The 17,119-nt window shown below is 33.4% G+C and overlaps 2 protein-coding genes across 3 annotated transcripts; both read right to left on the bottom strand.

Annotated features, from left to right (window-relative positions):
• Positions 1 to 2,627: 2,627 nt before the first annotated feature.
• On the bottom strand, positions 2,628 to 3,358 carry LOC139886213 (bZIP transcription factor 44-like). The gene has a single exon (XM_071869957.1). The coding sequence runs from the start codon at positions 3,297 to 3,299 to the stop codon at positions 2,868 to 2,870; it is 432 nt and encodes a 143-aa protein (XP_071726058.1). The 5' UTR covers positions 3,300 to 3,358; the 3' UTR covers positions 2,628 to 2,867.
• Positions 3,359 to 5,344: 1,986 nt separating this feature from the next.
• LOC139897926 (uncharacterized) lies at positions 5,345 to 10,897 on the bottom strand. Of its 2 annotated transcripts, none has more exons than XM_071880725.1 (2): positions 8,204 to 10,897; positions 5,345 to 5,461 (listed from the first exon to the last, which is right to left on the bottom strand). In XM_071880725.1, exon 1 carries the CDS (start codon positions 10,742 to 10,744, stop codon positions 8,228 to 8,230), a length of 2,517 nt encoding a protein of 838 aa, XP_071736826.1. In that variant the 5' UTR covers positions 10,745 to 10,897; the 3' UTR covers positions 5,345 to 5,461; positions 8,204 to 8,227. The 2 variants fall into 2 exon arrangements, with proteins under 2 accessions (XP_071736826.1, XP_071736771.1); XM_071880670.1 differs by having other exon boundaries at positions 5,346 to 5,472.
• Between the last annotated feature and the right edge of the window lie 6,222 nt (positions 10,898 to 17,119).

Here is a 17,119-nt window from a genome sequence, read left to right as displayed (position 1 = left end):
GTTTCGGATTACTAAGGCTCGTGTAGTTCGGCCAATCTTCATTGTGGTATTTGGTTCTCGGTATTGGGTTAAGGTGTTAACCTTGTTCGTTTATATTGTTATATATTAATGTATTGTTGTGTTGTAGCTAACCCTCCGGGTGTAGCTATTTGGCGTTGTTCACATCATCGTTGGTGAACTTATTTTGTTGTTGTATCTTTAGCTCGTTGCTTAGAGATCGTACGGTATGCTTAGGGTAGTGCCTTATATATGGATGCTTCGGTATGCGGTATTTGTTATTTTGTGGCGTGTCCATTTTATACATATATATGTATGTAGTATATTATCATTCACTAAGCGTTAGCTTACCCTCTCGTTGTTGACTCTTTTTATAGATTGCATGCGGATGGTGGCTCGGGTAAGCGCGAGGATTAGAGGACTTGCATAGTTTGCGTAGAAGGCTTGCTTTTGAATTTATTAGGATTGGGTAGCGTATCCCCAATCGCCATGCTCGGTTTTGTTTTGGATTAAAAGTCTTATGGTCGAAAATTGTATTTTGATACTTAAAGGGTAATTTGGGTCAATGTGGGCCCCGCTTCGTAAACTAAATTTTATTAATGGAACGCGCTAGTTTTCATATATTGAACATGCGGTTAAAAGCGTTTTGTCTAAATACGTCGGGAACTAGTCAAACATTTTCGCATTTAAAGACTTTCCGGACAGTCAGGTTTGGCGCGCCGCGCGGCCTATATGGCGCGCCGCGCCAGGTGGCAGTTCAGCAAATTTTTTTTTTTGTTGTAAATTTTACACGGTTTTATCGCGGGTTGGTTTGGGTTGTTACATTTATCATTTGTCACGTACGCCCCGCACTTTTAGGCGGTAACTCGATTCACACTTCATGGACAGATCCATCAATCCACACGGCATGTGAATCGGGCCGAATTCCTTGATGCGGGTCGATAAAACCTCTCTATGGACTTTTTAGAAGTCATGGATCGAACCATTGACCTGTAACCTTCCATTACACAAGGTAATTAGGGTGGACCACTCATCCATGAAGACGGGTTCATGTTAATATATTTATGTTTATAAACTACGAAGTAATTAAATTACTTGTAACTATCACTTTTATTTTAAATATTTATTTTCAATAACTTTCTTTATTCAATATTAATATCAATATTTATTTATAGTAACTTTTAAGTTATATATTAAAAAATTAAGTTATATTAGATATACTTAAACGTAGTACTAATTATTACATTTAGTCTTCTACTTTTAATAATAATAATAATAATAATAATAATAATAATAATAATAATAATAATAATAATAATAATAATAATAATAATAATAATTATCTTATACGTAAAGAAAAAAGTCAAAATTATGTCATATTTTGTCAATAGATTGAATATAGACTTTTAGATGAATTAATAATACTGATTTTTGATCTAATTAATTTGAATGATGTCATAAATGTGCCTCTTTTAATTAAATATTGACCATTACTTTGAATTTTTACACTTTTTAAATTTCAACATTTAATAATAATAATAATAATAATAATAATAATAATAATAATAATAATAATAATAATAATAATAATAATAATAATAATTTCAAAACATACTAAAAAACAAAAACAATGATCACTGCTTTGTGTTTAAATATGTTTTGAAATAATAATAATAATAATAACTCCAACATTTTTTAAAATAACATTACAACTTAAATGATTTTTCAAAATATACTAAAACACAAAAATAATGAACATTGTTTTTGTGTTTTAGTATGTTTTGAAATAATAATAACTCCAACATTTTTTAAAATAACATTACAACTTAAATGTTTTTTTATAACATACTAAAACACAAAAACAATGACCATGTTTTGTTTGTTTTAGTATGTTTTGAAATAATAATAATCCAACATTTTTTTTAAAAAAATTACAACTTAAATATTTATGCTCAAGTCATATTATTTATCTATTTGCATATTTTATATATTTATATATTTTATATATTTGCATATATGTATTTTACTCATTTCGATTTATATCTTCTTTCTATTTTTGTTCTTATTTTTCTCAATCGAATTTAACTAACATTTAACCGCTCCAACGCAATAGCACGCCAACTCGATATAATAATAATAATAATAATAATAATAATAATAATAATAATAATAATAATAATAATAATGGTCGCGATGTTTGTGTTGACTTGACAGGGTCTTCTCCTTTGACACAGTCTGGGTTTTCTGACTTTGTCCCTGGACGTGCTGTGATTGATGCGGCTCGTCGGAAGCGGGTCAAGTACGAATCTAGTTGTCTGGCGATTGGTTATAGTTTCATTCCTTTCTCATTTTCTTCCCTTGGGGAATTAGAGAAGGAGGCTGTTTCTTTGCTAAAGCGGGTTCAGAAGAGTTCGATGGCGCAAGATATTGGTGCCGGTGCTGCTGCTCATATTTTTACTAGGATAGGTTTTGCTATTGCTAGAGGTGTGGGGGCCCAGATTGTCTCTAGGCTTCCCACTAATTTTTTGTAAGTTTTAAAACTTTTAAGTTAATAATAATAATAATAATAATAATGATAATAATAATAATAATAACAATAATAATTATTTAATATTAATAATAAATATTAATGTAGTAATATCATTATAATCTTATTATTACAAAGAAAAACATTACAATCAACATCTAACACCCTCACAATAATCATATTTCATGCAACATAATTTCGTGTCCCGTAAAATTACCAATACTTTTAGCCCTTCATATGGTTTTCACTCATGCCACCAATTTTTGGAAACACAATTACCGTTTTGACCTTACACTTTCACCAATTGACCACATTTACCCTGGCTCTCAAACTTTTTTCAAATTCAGTACATCCTCATATCAGTTGAAGCCAAAATAGGTTGACAAACGTAACCATAACTCAGTGAGTTGTTCACAAATTCGTCACCGAATTCGTCAATAAATCCAGTTCCGATATCGATCGGTTGTTTCATAAACTCATTGATCTCATTAAGAGACTGCAACCTGTGACTGAGTTCATTCACTTGAGCTCTTAAAACAGAGTTTTCAGCTTCCACATTTATATAATGTTGTGTCGTCATGCTAATGCTTGACATGACTCGGTTGTTATCATCTCTGAGTTGACTCAGTTGCGTCATGAGATCATCTAGATGCTTTTGTTTTCTCATTCTTGATCTCCTTGCTGATTCTCTGTTCGATACCATTCTTCTTTTTTTCCTTTGATCCATTTCATCTAACCCACCGGATGATGTTGTTGTGCCACTAGAAGAAGCCATTAATCTTTCCAAAAATATCAACTTTATTTTCAAGAGACTTAAAAAGTAACAATTTTTAAAGATAATTAGAACAAATTACGCAGGACCCAGATGGAAATTAACTTTTAATATGATTATTTTATTACTTATAAGATTAAGATTATATTTATAGATGGAAAAACAGTTGAAGAATCTTGAAATTTAGTAATTCTTTTCAAAATTTGAAATAGATGATACTGATACAGAAATTAAAGAAAATAAGCAGGACCCAGAGGTATTTATTTAATGCTTATATATAATATATAATATAATATAATATATAAATATAGATAAAAACAGATTATATGGCTAATTTATATTGGAAAAAAACAGGGGAGTAATAATCATGAAATGAAATAAAACCAGTAAAGGAAAACAACAGAGAAAGATTGAACTAAATGGGTCCTGCGCCAATAAGTAGAATTTATCATACAACCAGAAACGAACAATTCACTAAGAATTTGAGACATCTATATCATACACCAAGTACAATAAACTGAACATGAATCTTGGTTAAAAAGCCTTCTGGATTTGGGATAATAAGAAGGGATATTTTATCTGGTTTCTTATAGCAAAACCAGTTTGGAATTAGGGAATTTGAAGGCAGGGTTTTGAGTCTTGACTGTAAATAAAAACAGAGGAATAGTTAAGAACAGAGTATGAAGAAGAGAAATGGAAGAAGGGGAAGAGACATGTGAAGGATTGAGGGTTGGATTTATAGGAAGAGACATGTTTATTTTTTGGTTAAAAAATAAAACTTGTGCAATATACATTTTTTTATTTAAAAAGTTGAAGAAGAACAACATTGAGATCTTCATATACGGAATATCTTTTTTTTTTTTTTTTTTTTTTTTTTTTTGAAAAGCAAAAATATTATTATTATTATATGGAATATTACAATACAAGTCCCTATATGCTTTTATACAATGCTATAAACGAAACGGATCGGCTGAGAAAATATGGAATAATTATCTGAACTTATGATCGGGGGAGACGTAGACTAGATAACACTATGAGGGACGAACTTGCGTAAAAGAACAACAAGCGGGGAAGGAGGGGACAACCGTGCCGATCAAGCGACTACAAAGTTGACACACAACCAACCCATTTAATCTAACCCACATAGGCTATATAGAATAACGAAACCATCCCGATTTGAATTAAGTTATGTTAACCGACGCCTATGCGGTTTGAAGGAGGTGACACGTAAAATGACGGGTTGAGTAGCCATTGATGCCAATCGATAGGTGTTTTCTTCCGTGAACGATTTGAGATCCAGCTAAAGCTTTGAGATTGGATCTCGGAGATTATCACAGCGGGGTTCCATATTTTTCCGGAAAAAATCTTTAAGTTCCTATGTTTCCAAATAATGTAGCACGCAATCCATTTAGCAGCTTGCCATATTGAAGAACCAATGGAATTATGTGATATGCCTTGATCCGAGATGATGGCATCATTGATGTTAGAGATACTTATGTTGTTTTGATTCCACCAATCGAGAAATTGTATCCATATTGAAGATACTTTTTGACAATTTAACAACGCGTGGTCAATGGTTTCAATTTGGTGCTCACATAAGGGACATAAGATGGTGTGAAGGTCAATTCCTTTTTTATCGAGTTCGCTTCTAACCGGGATTTTTTGTTGAACGGCCCTCCATGAGAAAATGAATATCTTTTGTGGAACGAATTTGTTTTGAGGTAGTGAAAGGTTTCTAGAGTTTGTGCCGTATTTAAGCTTATTGATCAGATTTGACAGTGCTGCTGAAGTGTAGATGCCGGATGTGTCAAGGGAACATTTCCATGAGTCGGGGCGATCTGAAATAATAACAGATGTTATTAGGTTGTTGAGCTCCGTGAGATAATCCTTTGCACGACCACTAGGAGGGCGGGACCAATCCCAATTACCGATCGAGGTAGAGTTAACGTTCATTATTCTATCAGCAACAGTTGCTTCTTTGCGGGTTTCCAACATGAATAGTCTATGAAATGTATCTTTTAAGCACTCAGATCCGATCCATATATCATGCCAGAAGCTTATTGATGTGCCATTTCCTATGCGCTTTGAAATCGAGGATGTGAAGGTTGTGCCTATATTGTCAGCAACTTTTCCAGCTTTAATAATCTCTTTCCAAATGGTGCGACCTGAAATGTTCCTGCATAAAAAGTTAGTATCCAACCCTCCCCCCGGCCCATAAATGCTTTTGATTATTTTTACCCATAATGCATTATCTTCGTTTTTAAAACGCCACCACCATTTACAAAGTAATGATATGTTTTTAGCAAAGAGGGACCCCACGTTTAAACCCCCACAATCGTATGGCAAAATTATTTGGTCCCATTTGATCCAATTAATTTTATTATCGTTTGAAGATCCTCCCCAGAAGAATTTCCGTCTTTTAGATTCAAGTACCTTAAGGATAGCGGATGGTGCATGAAATAAGGAGAAGTAGTATAATGGGATACTACTAAGAATTGATTTGATGGTCGTAAGTCGACCTCCGAAAGAAATAGATTTAGCAGCCCAATCTGAAAGCCTTTTGTCGAATTTCTCAACGATCGGCTGCCACGAGGAGGCGTGAGATGTGGGTACACCAATAGGAAGTCCAAGATAGGAGAACGGGGTATGACCCGCAGAGCAGTTCATGTAGCAAGCCATTTGTTCGGTTTCGGTCGTAGATGTACCTATACCGTAAAGTTTGCTTTTACGGAAGTTAACTTTGAGGCCTGAAATATTTTCAAAACATTTTAGTAGTTTGGAGATATATTTGGCGTTTCTTTTATTCCATTCTCCGAAGAAGATTGTATCATCAGCATATTGGAGGTGTGTAATATTGAGATTGTCATGTCCGATCTTTAATCCTTGCAAATGACCATTGGCTAATGTTCTTTTGACAAGTATGTTAAGACCTTCAGCAACAATGATGAACAGGAATGGCGAAATGGGGTCACCTTGTCGAATTCCCCTTTCAGGGGAAAATTCTTTGGTGGGAGAGCCGTTGATTAGTACAGAAATAGATGATGACCAAAGGCATGCCCGAATGAAACCAATCCATTTTGGACCAAAACCCATGAAGTGCATGGTTTTAAATAGAAAGTCCCACTCAATGCAGTCAAATGCCTTTTCGAAGTCAACTTTAAAGATTAAACCTTTTTGTTTTTTACGTTTTAATTCATCAATTATTTCGTTTGCAATTAGGACACTATCTAGGATATTTCGACCTTTGAGGAAAGCTGTTTGTTCACTACCAATGATTTTATGAATGACCATGGCAAGGCGATTGGAGAGTATTTTGGTGAGAATTTTATAGTAGCTACCTATTAGACAGATTGGGCGATATTCATTTAATCCGATTGGGTTGGATTTTTTCGGGACTAATGTGAAGAAAGATGCATTACATCCTTTGGAGATTTCTGAGTTTTCCCAGAACCAATCTAGAGATTTAATGAGGTCGGTTTTAATCAGTTCCCAATGTTTTTTAAAGAATCTCATGTTGAAACCGTCCGGCCCAGGAGCTTTAGAGCTATCGCAATTACATATGGCTTCCCATATTTCTTTTTCGTTAAATTTAGCTTCTAGGAGTTGATTGTCCAAGGAAGAAATGTATTCAAGATGTGCAACATGATCGAAAGGGCATTCGTCACGTAAGTGTTTGGATCGGAAGATGTTGTTAAAATAGGAATATGCTTCTTGTTTTATTAGATTAGGATCTTCAGTCCATGTACCATTAATTGAAAGCCCGTGGATGTTGTTTTTACTTGTTCTTCTTTTGATATAGTTATGAAAGTATTTCGAATTTTCATCACCCTCAAGCGCCCATTTGATTCTAGATTTTTGTTTAAGCATGTTTGTTTTCTTTTTTTCTTTGACGATGTGATGCATTTTTTCATCGATCCATTTTTGTTTTTCAGTTTCGGATAAAGGTCTAGTTTCGGCGGTTTGTTCCCAATTATTACATTCAGTAAGATGATCACGTATTTGGGAGTCTAAGTTATCAAGTTGATTACTATGTTTTTTAAGTTCTAATTTAACGTTTTTTAGTTTGTTACGGAAAATGCAGTCAGGCCTATTCCCACTAATTGGGATCAACCAAGCCTTTTCTATGATGGTGTCGGCATCTTTTAAATCTAGCCATGTGTCAAAGACACGTATTGGCTTAGGGCCAGAATCGAGGAGGTTATTTCTTAGGATAATGGGACAGTGGTCAGAAAGGTCCCGATCAAGAGTTTTGGAGGATGTGTTGGGCCAGATAGTGAAGATGCCATCGGAAATGAGGAATCGGTCAAGTTTACTAAACTTCATTGTTTTTTCACAAATCCTTGTGAACCTTTTACCGCCTAAAGGAAGATCAATTAATCCAGAGTTATTTATAAAGTTATTAAAATTATCTGCCCAATTTTGATTATACTCTGTGTTCATGCGTTCTGTTTTGTTTCTTACTTCGTTGAAGTCACCAAAAACAATGTGTGGGATATTAAGGGAGTTAGTAAGGGATGAGAGTTCGCTCCAAAGTCTAAGTTTTTTTGAATGGGAATGGGGGCCATAAACATTAATGAAGGCAATTTCAGAGTCATGACCCGCCCACGTGCCACAAATTGCAAGAAAGAATTCACCCTCAATAGCATAGTTGAACGAAAAGATATTAGTATCCCAAATAGTTAGGATACCTCCGGAAGCACCATCCGAATCCTTTTGGACGAATTTAAAATCAGAATTACCCCAGAAAGATTCAATGGTGTTGTCACGTGTTTGGCCGCATTTGGTTTCCTGGAGGCCTAGAATTGATGGTTTTTCTTTATAGCAAATACGTTTAAGCCAGCTTATTTTACCCGTTTGTCCAATACCCCGAATATTAAGAGAAATCGTACACATGAGAAAAAACTTACAGAATCGATGTGACGGAGGTGGATTCATGGGTTGTTGCGACGAATCCCGATGCTTTTCCCGAATTCGAACGTATCCAAGCTTTTGCTAGAGGTAGAACCTGTCTTTTTAGTCTTTTTGTTATGTACCATGTCCATATGAGATCCCTTCGAGAAGTAGGATGTGCTACCACCACCGTTAGACGAGGACTTACAACGTTTAGCCAGTTGAGAGATTCTAAGCTTTTGGCCACTTCTAGCTAGATGTTTGATGTAAAGCATATTGGATCTAGGTCTTTTAAAATCTGGGTTTTGAGAGGTGTTTTTTGACTTAATGATAGGTTTGGCGATGGTGCTAGAAATTTTTCTCTTTTTAGAAATTTCTTTACCCGTATAAAGTAAAGGTTCGAGGTTGAAAGGATCAGAATTTGTTTGTTGTGTAGCGTTAGGGGCAGGCATAAAATTTAATGGAGAGTTGGATTGAGGGTTTAAAGGGGTAGTACAGGGGGTGTCGTTTGTGGTATGGTGAGGGAGGGTTTCGGGAACAGAATCTGCATGTTCTTGTGTCACTATTGGTGAGCATAAATCATTTGTTAGAATGTGTTGAGGTGAGCTGTCCATATTAGATTTACCCGAGATGTGGCTAGGTGTAGCAGGGGTATCATTTACATGATTCGATGGGCCGTTAATAACAGTGTTGGGCTGCGGGATTGCAAGGGTATCCTCTCTTGGTGGGCTTGGGGGGGTATTGGTGGTAATGGGCTGCGTGATTACAGTGGACTCCAAAGGGATGGTTTTTGGTTTTGGTTGATATGAGGTGGTATTATATGGCCTTGCTGTATTAAAATCAGGAATAGGAGGTGGTTCAATTGGATCAGTTTCATTCGATGGGCTAGTTTCTTTTGTAGAGCTAGTATTATTTAAAACAGTTTCGGGATTGGAAGGATTATGGGTGTGAGGGTTTGTGGTGTCAAAGTGGTTGATGGGTTTCGATATGCTAGGAGATTGGAGAGATTGGTTATCGGCATTATTATTAAAGGGACGAGTATCCATTCGTTTAGAGGAATTAGAGGAGGTTTGGTGAGGAGGCGTGGGATCGTGGTTGTTGTTACGGGTGGTCTTTTCAGCGTTTCCTTCAACTCGATTTTCACAATCCAAGTGGGACTCTTCGTCAGAAATGTGATCGTCCGAAAGAATTTCATCATCCCAATTCGACGAATTATCGATATCACCATAAGTGTTAAACATAGAAAAGTTTTGAACTTCAATGATGTAAGCCTTAGATTGATTGACGTCACCGGGGTTGATAATAACTTGGCCGTTTATCGGTGAGAAATTGTTTGTTTTGATAATTACCGAGCCATGCGATAAATCTTGGTTGTTCTCATTGGTTATAGAGCAGTTAAACGTTTCAATTACCTCGCCCCAATTTTTTGCTATGTCAATGAATGTGGATTCTAACCAACAAGTAATAGGTACCCCGAATATGTTAACATAAACAAGTCTACCAGAGGTTTTGTAAATTTCGGGATCCCATGGGTTTATATCTTCAAGCCATTTCCATAATGGGTGTTCCGAATTGTTAATCAAGTCTAGGGCCGGGTTGGGTTCCTCAAATATAAGCATTAGATCATGCCCGCCCAGGTATTTGATAGTAAACCCACCAAGGTTTTCACTTTCACATATTTCATTAAAATATTCAAGGAATTCAAGATCTTTAACTTTGGCAATAACCGCTTGACCAAGTATTTGGATAAGATCATCATTAGAATTTACCTTAATCGAGGGGATGCCGTAGTTTGTAGCCTGCTTGTTTAGGACCACTTCTTTGAAATTCCTTTCGTCTACAGGTGAGTTAAATGCAACCTTAACATTGTTCCTAGAACCCGATTTTGCATTGTTAGGCTGTGGAGCTTGTTTCTTTCCTTCGGGATCACGGGCCTTGTATACTTTGAGTAAATTGTCACCCGCAACAATGAGACTTAGTCTCCTCGCAAGAGAATCTTTGTGGTAATCTGGAACGTCTAAGAATCTAACAAAACCAAACTTCCTTCCGTTTTTTAAGGTCTTCCTGGGGATGTAAACCTCGTGGATATTGCCATATTTTTTGAAAACATCCCATAAGTCCGTTGAACACCAGTGTTCGGGAAAGTTGTGGAAGAGGTATGAAGTAATTCTAGACTTGTCGATCGGTTTTGGCAATTGATTTGTTTTAGAATTATTCGCATCTGGAAAAGGCTTGCCATAACGATTGATAAGGTTGGTGGCTGATTCCCGTATTTTGAAGTTGTTGTATAATTGATTGTAGGATGAGTTTAACCTTGTCGAGTGATGATTGAGACCAGATTTGGGTCGGACAAGGTGGGTTGGATTCTGCTGGTTATTGTAATTAGGGTTAGGGTTTTTTGAAGGTGAGTTTTGCTTATTATGATCAATTTTAACCCAAATACCCTGATTGATAGGCTGATATCGGATATGCTTGTTATCAGCAAAGAAAGATTGTTTCGACTGGGATTGGTTGTTCGATGCTTTTGGTGTAAAAGGGGATGTCGGTATGTTTGACATGATAAAAGAGTATTTCAAATAGAATAGCACGTAGAAGAAGAAAACAAAAACAGAAATTAGAATCAAAAAATCGAAAGCAGAATGTTTAGATTAGGGTTTCTAACCAAGAAGAAGATGAACAGACATGAAGGAGAGAGCGTCATGGGAGAGAGCCGTTTGAGTTTATTTGGCAACTTTAGTCTGTTCAAAATGTGATTTGTGAATCAAAGTTGCAATTTAGTGATCTTCTTTCCTGATCTGGATCCTGCACAAATAATCTAGCTACCAAACAAGATATTAAATAGAAACTTATTAATAATTCAAATCAAATCAAATCAAATCAAAACCAAATCTAAATCTCCATCCTCTGTTCTGTTGATGGAAAGAAGTAGATCTAAACCACCGTTGCCGGAATCTGTTGAGATTCACATAATTTCCGACGAGTTGCTGGTGGTAGCGTGACTGAAAATAGCTTCCGATGAGGATGAATATTGTTGCTCACAAATTCGTAAACGGAAGTGATGAGTAATCAAATGCAAATATGGCCCTAGAAACGTGATTATGAGATCATCTAGAGCACGGATCTAAAATCAATTTGTGATTTAGTGAAGGTTTGATGACGATTTTTGGTAGATGGTAAACATGATTTCAGGCGGAGAAGAACGAACGATGGGAGAAAATTTAGAAAAAAATTCAAGATGAGTGCTTTGATCAGATAATTACTCAGATTAGGACTAACGAACTCGTTTTACTTGGTTCATGCTAGGATTAGAGGAATTAAATTAAAGTATGAATATAATAGATGGGAAAAGGTCAGGATGGTCGATCTATATACGGAATATCTTCATGCTAAAAAATACAGTAAATAAATAAACTGGAGTTTTTGCTAACAGATGAATACAAAGGAATAATTGTGCCCATCACAAATACATACGTTCTATGTTTTGACTTTTTGTGGCACATGCATTTCCTAACAATGGCTACTTTGGACATAAATTAAGTAAAACATATGTTAGAAAACTCATGCTTAAGCACTTATATTTATTTATAAAATTACATTAAACGTTTGTATCTTTTAAATACGTAAAATAGATTGATGATTAATTGATTATCTTTGACTTAATCAAAAGCGCTATGTGGTCATCTCTCCCATTAATGAGCGTTACAGAATTTTCGTTAAGCCTGGTCACGTGATCGTTCTTTCTATTAACGGGGCTTATAAAATGTAAGTTAGTAGTCTCTCCGACTAACAAGTGATATGGTCGTGTTCATAGATATTAGCGTCGAGTGAAATTATGTACCCCCCACAAGACTTATTTATATATTTTAATGGAAAAAAACATACGTGAAAAAATATGATCATTTCTCTCTAAGTTTAAATTTTTCTTTATAATTTTACTCCGTATTTAGTAAGAATCACATTAAATATAATGATATTAATTAAATACTCCGTAACAATTTCATTAAAATTTAACCATTACATTAATAAAAATTATAAATTATAATTATAAATCACCACCATTTACTTTAATGTAATTAAATACTGTAAAACAATTACATTAAAACTTCTTATTAATACTATTATAAGAAGTGCTAGAATTACAATAGAAAATATACAAATAAAGTTTGCAATACAAACTGAGTTATTTCGATCACAGTGGTTTACATTTTGTCACCCTTCTTTCTTGTTTCTTGTCACCTCATTTTGTAAATAATATTTTATATAAATTTTGTATTCAAATCGTCTTTATTTATTTATTACTACTACGTACGTAGTATTATGTCCAACAAATACAAAGAAGACCTTTTATATAATAAAATTTTTCATATGTATAATAATAAATTCAGTAGCACTAATAATATCAGGAGTACTAGCATCTTTCGATTTGTTAACAATAAATATGTTGGTTATTCTTGGCCCCTATGAATTATGGACCCTGTGCGACGACACACTTACAACCAGGGGCGGAAATGACATGGAGCAAGTGGGGTCACCCGACCCAGTGAAAATTTTTTTCCAGTGCAAAAAATTTAGGTTTTTTCGTTTCGAACACAGTGGAATTTTGTTTGGCTAAAAGTCTTCATATTTTGTCCCCAAAGTCTCAAGATTTTGCCCCAAATCCTTCAATTTTTGCTCAAAAGCCTTCAAATTTTGCCCAAAAAACCTTCAAATTTTGCAAAAAAACTTCAAATTTTGCCTAAAAACCTTCGTATTTTGTCAAAAAAAAAATTGCTACGCTTTTAAAAAAAAATTCGACCCCAGTGAAAAAAGTGTCTATTTCCGCCACTGCTTACAACATGCCCAAATCCACCCCTGTATGTTAGTATAATGCACTGTATATATAGTTTCTGTAATCTATGATATTTCACGAAAAAATACTACTGTAATACTACGTATTATGTTAGTATTATGCACTGTATATAGTTTCTGAAATCTATGATATTTAACGAAAAAATACTACTGTACAAAAAGTTAAGTAAATATGTGAAAAGCGGTAAGGGACATGATGATGAATCTTAAGGTTAAGGGAAAGTAAATATAGATGGGACATGTGGGGTTTAGAACGAGTTGACTCCAACGGTCTAAAATCAGTCACTATGTCCAACATTGTCCTTTCATCACGTACTAATGTGAAAAATTACACGGGGTAACGAATTTCGTCAAAACTTTATACGAGTAACTAATTTTACTTAAACAATTAAATTCGTATAACTTAAAATTGAAAAGTTCAAATTATGCGTACAATGAAATGTAGTGATATACGTAGTATATTTTTATAGAATTATCTTGAACCATACTAATTTACGTTTTATGACAAATAATAGTAACTGAAATGAGAAAAAAATACTTGTATTTTAGGGGTATACATAATTTTTTTTAGGCATCAAAGAAGAGGGCCAATTAAAAAGTTGGACGGTGGTCTCCAAACTTGGAGTTCGAGCCCAAATAGTACGGACTGTATTTCTTTAACTTCAACCCCACCTTTTCTGCATGTGCAATAATGTACTTTCATAATTGGTTTAAGGCACCAACGGACCTGTGGTCCAGTGGTACCCGGCTCAAATAATCCTTGACCCCACACATGTAAAGATGGAAAAAGAATAATCATGCAGACTCGATTTCGGGTCCTGACATGCTATAGGGGTTTATTGGTGATGGTATTTCGCCAAGCTCCAGTGACATACGGGGTGCGGCTGAATGGTTGACATAGTGAACACAGGACTAACATGTCACTGCCGATACACATGTTTTGTGGAAAAAGAATTGGTTTAAGGCTCTCTAGCTGCTTGCTAGAGGGTTCCATTTTTAATAAAATTTTGATATTAAAAAAAATATATTGGTTTAATTGTTGTTGTATCGTTTTATAGGCACGGGCATTTTTTATTTTGAATGCGCATAATACGCAATTTATTCGGTACCATGTTTTACGTTTGGAGGACTTAATTATCCCAATCAAAAGACTTAACTTGAATCTCGTTCAAAGCTACCGGTACACTCCAACATTTACCTCGAAAAACCATCTCATTTCTATTCTTCCAAATTAAGTACACGCAAACCCATTCAACCGCTTGCCAAACTTTCTTCCCGATCGTGGTGTAGGAGGTGGGGCCATTTCCTCTCATTAATTCGGCAATACTAAGGTTGGACATGGCACCAAGACCCCACCACCCGAATGAAAGGACCCGTTCATATACATAATAAACGATTCACAATAGTTGATTACATTGCGAGGTATTTAACCTCTATATGATACATTTTACAAACATTGCATTCGTTTTTAAAAGTCAATCTTTCTTTGCATCGAAAATTGACAGGCATGCATACCATTTCATAATATCCACTATCCAACTATAAATTGATTTAATAATAATCTTTGATGAACTCAATGACTCGAATGCAACGTTCTTCGAAATATGCTATGAAAGACTCCAAGTAATATCTTTAAAGTGAGCAAATGCACAGCGGAAGATTTCTTTAACACCTGAGAATAAACATGCTTTAAAGTGTCAACCAAAAGGTTGGTGAGTTCATTAGTTTATCATAATCATTTATTTCCATCATTTTAATAGACCACAAGAATTTCATTTCCAGTTCTCATAAATATACGTCCCATGCATAGAGACAAAAATAATCATTCATATTGTGAACACCTGGTAACCGACATTAACTAGATACATATAAGAATATCCCCTATCATTCCGGGATCCTCCTTCGGACATGATATAAATTTCGAAGTACTAAAGCATCCGGTACTTTGGATCGGGTTTGTTAGGCCCAATAGATCTATGTTTAGGATTCGCGTCAATTAGGGTGTCTGTTCCCTAATTCTTAGATTACCAGACTTAATAAAAAGGGGCATATTCGATTTCGATAATTCAACCATAGAATGTAGTTTCAATTACTTGTGTCTATTTCGTCAAACATTTATAAAAGCGCATGTATTCTCAGTCCCAAAAATATATACTGCAAAAGCATATAAAAAGGGAGTAATGAAACTCACGCATATAAATATTGTAAAACAGTTAATAAAGCATTTGCATGTATTCTCAGCCCAAAAAATATAATGAGTAAAAAGGGAGCAAATGAAACTCACCATACTGTATTTCGTAGTAAAAATACATATAACGTCATTGAACAAGTGCAAGGTTGGCCTCGGATTCACGAACCTAAATTAATTATATATATTTATGTGTTGGTCAATATTTGTCTAACAAATTAGGTCAAGTCATAATGTACCACAATCTTAATGCTCGAGACTAATATGAAAAAGTCAACAAAAGTAAATTTGACTCAAAATAATTTCCAAAAATCTATACATGATTAATATATAGTTTAAATATCGTCATTTCATATTTTTAAATATTTTTAAAAGATTTATTAGAGTAAATAATATAATTTATTTATTAATAAATAAAATTTTATAATAAATTCATATAATAAAATATACTTTTATATATATTAAGTAATAAAATTTATAGGGTTCATTTAATATCATAAAGATAATATGATATGTATTATTAAAGTAAGTTATTAAACGTAGTAAAATATATTTGTATCACATATTTATTTGATAAAATAATATCTATAATGATAGTAAGTAAAAGTTGTATTATTTTGTAATAATAATTATTATTATAAAAATATCAATATTTATAATTACTAAGATGACATTATGATAAAACGATAATTCTAATTATGATAACTTTAATATTTACGATAATTTTTAATATTATCTTTAAAATAATAATTCTATTTAAAATAATAATAATAATGATATTTTATAGTAACAATGACATTTCTATTAAAATGATAATTTTTGTTAAAATGATAGTTTTAATACTAACGATACTTTTAATAATAATAGTAATGATAAAAATAATAAGAACGATAATTTTATCTAAATCAATATCTTATAATATTTTAATTTCATCATGATACTCTTACCCATTATTTCATAATCGTTTCATTTAATAGCTTTTAATCGTCTTTTATATCGTGTTCATAATAATGATAATAATAGTAATCAAAATAATTAGGTGTTACAAATATTTTTTTTAATTACACTAATATTAATAATGATAGTTACTATAACATTATTAACGATAATACTAATAATTATCTTAATGATAATATAGTAATAATAATAATAACAATAACAATAACCATTTTTAAATAATGATATATATATTAATAATGATAATAATAATAATAATAATACCAATAATAATAATAATAATTGGATAATAATAATAATACTAATTATAACTTTAACAATAATAACGATAGTAATAATAAAAAAAATAACAATTTTTAATGATAAATCTCTTTTATTGATAAAGATAATAATAATGATAATAATAAGATAAAACTAGAACGACGATAAAAACGATGATAATAATAATCATTTTTAATAAAAATATCAAAAATTCAATTGATTATAACTTCTAATCCGTTCATCGAAACCATTCGATATCTAAAGGAAAAGTTCTTAATTTTTCGCTAGCTTTCCAAGGACATGCATATCTTATACCTTATCTCAACAGCAAGTGTAACTAATTCAAGATTCAACCTAACTTGTCTAAGGGCAATATCAAAAGTACAAGCATGCATAATCCTAAATACTCGAGCACTAGTCAGGGATACACTATTAGTATGTAAAAGTTAAATTATGAGTACTCACGTATCAATATTGAGATTCAATATTGCAGGAAAGGTACGTAGACGCAACGGAAATGATAAACACTATATTGACCTCACGAGCATACCCATGAACCATACTCAATCACCTCCATAGCTATAACCCATAATTTTCTTAATCCTATCCCACTCGAAAAACAATTTCGAAATCTCTCGGACAGCACTCCGTCGTAATATTTTATGTATACTAATAATAT

This window comes from Rutidosis leptorrhynchoides, chromosome 1 (assembly GCF_046630445.1).
Source record: "Rutidosis leptorrhynchoides isolate AG116_Rl617_1_P2 chromosome 1, CSIRO_AGI_Rlap_v1, whole genome shotgun sequence".
NCBI classification, from domain to species: Eukaryota; Viridiplantae; Streptophyta; class Magnoliopsida; order Asterales; family Asteraceae; genus Rutidosis; species Rutidosis leptorrhynchoides.
The sequence above is the reverse complement of the archived record's forward strand: the minus strand, read 5'-3'. Positions and strand labels throughout refer to the sequence as shown.

Bases quoted from the DNA above. Each gene is read 5' to 3' on its own strand.
- LOC139886213 (XM_071869957.1), bottom strand. From the start codon at position 3,299: ATGGCTTCTTCTAGTGGCACAACAACATCATCCGGTGGGTTAGATGAA.
- LOC139897926 (XM_071880725.1), bottom strand. From the start codon at position 10,744: ATGTCAAACATACCGACATCCCCTTTTACACCAAAAGCATCGAACAAC.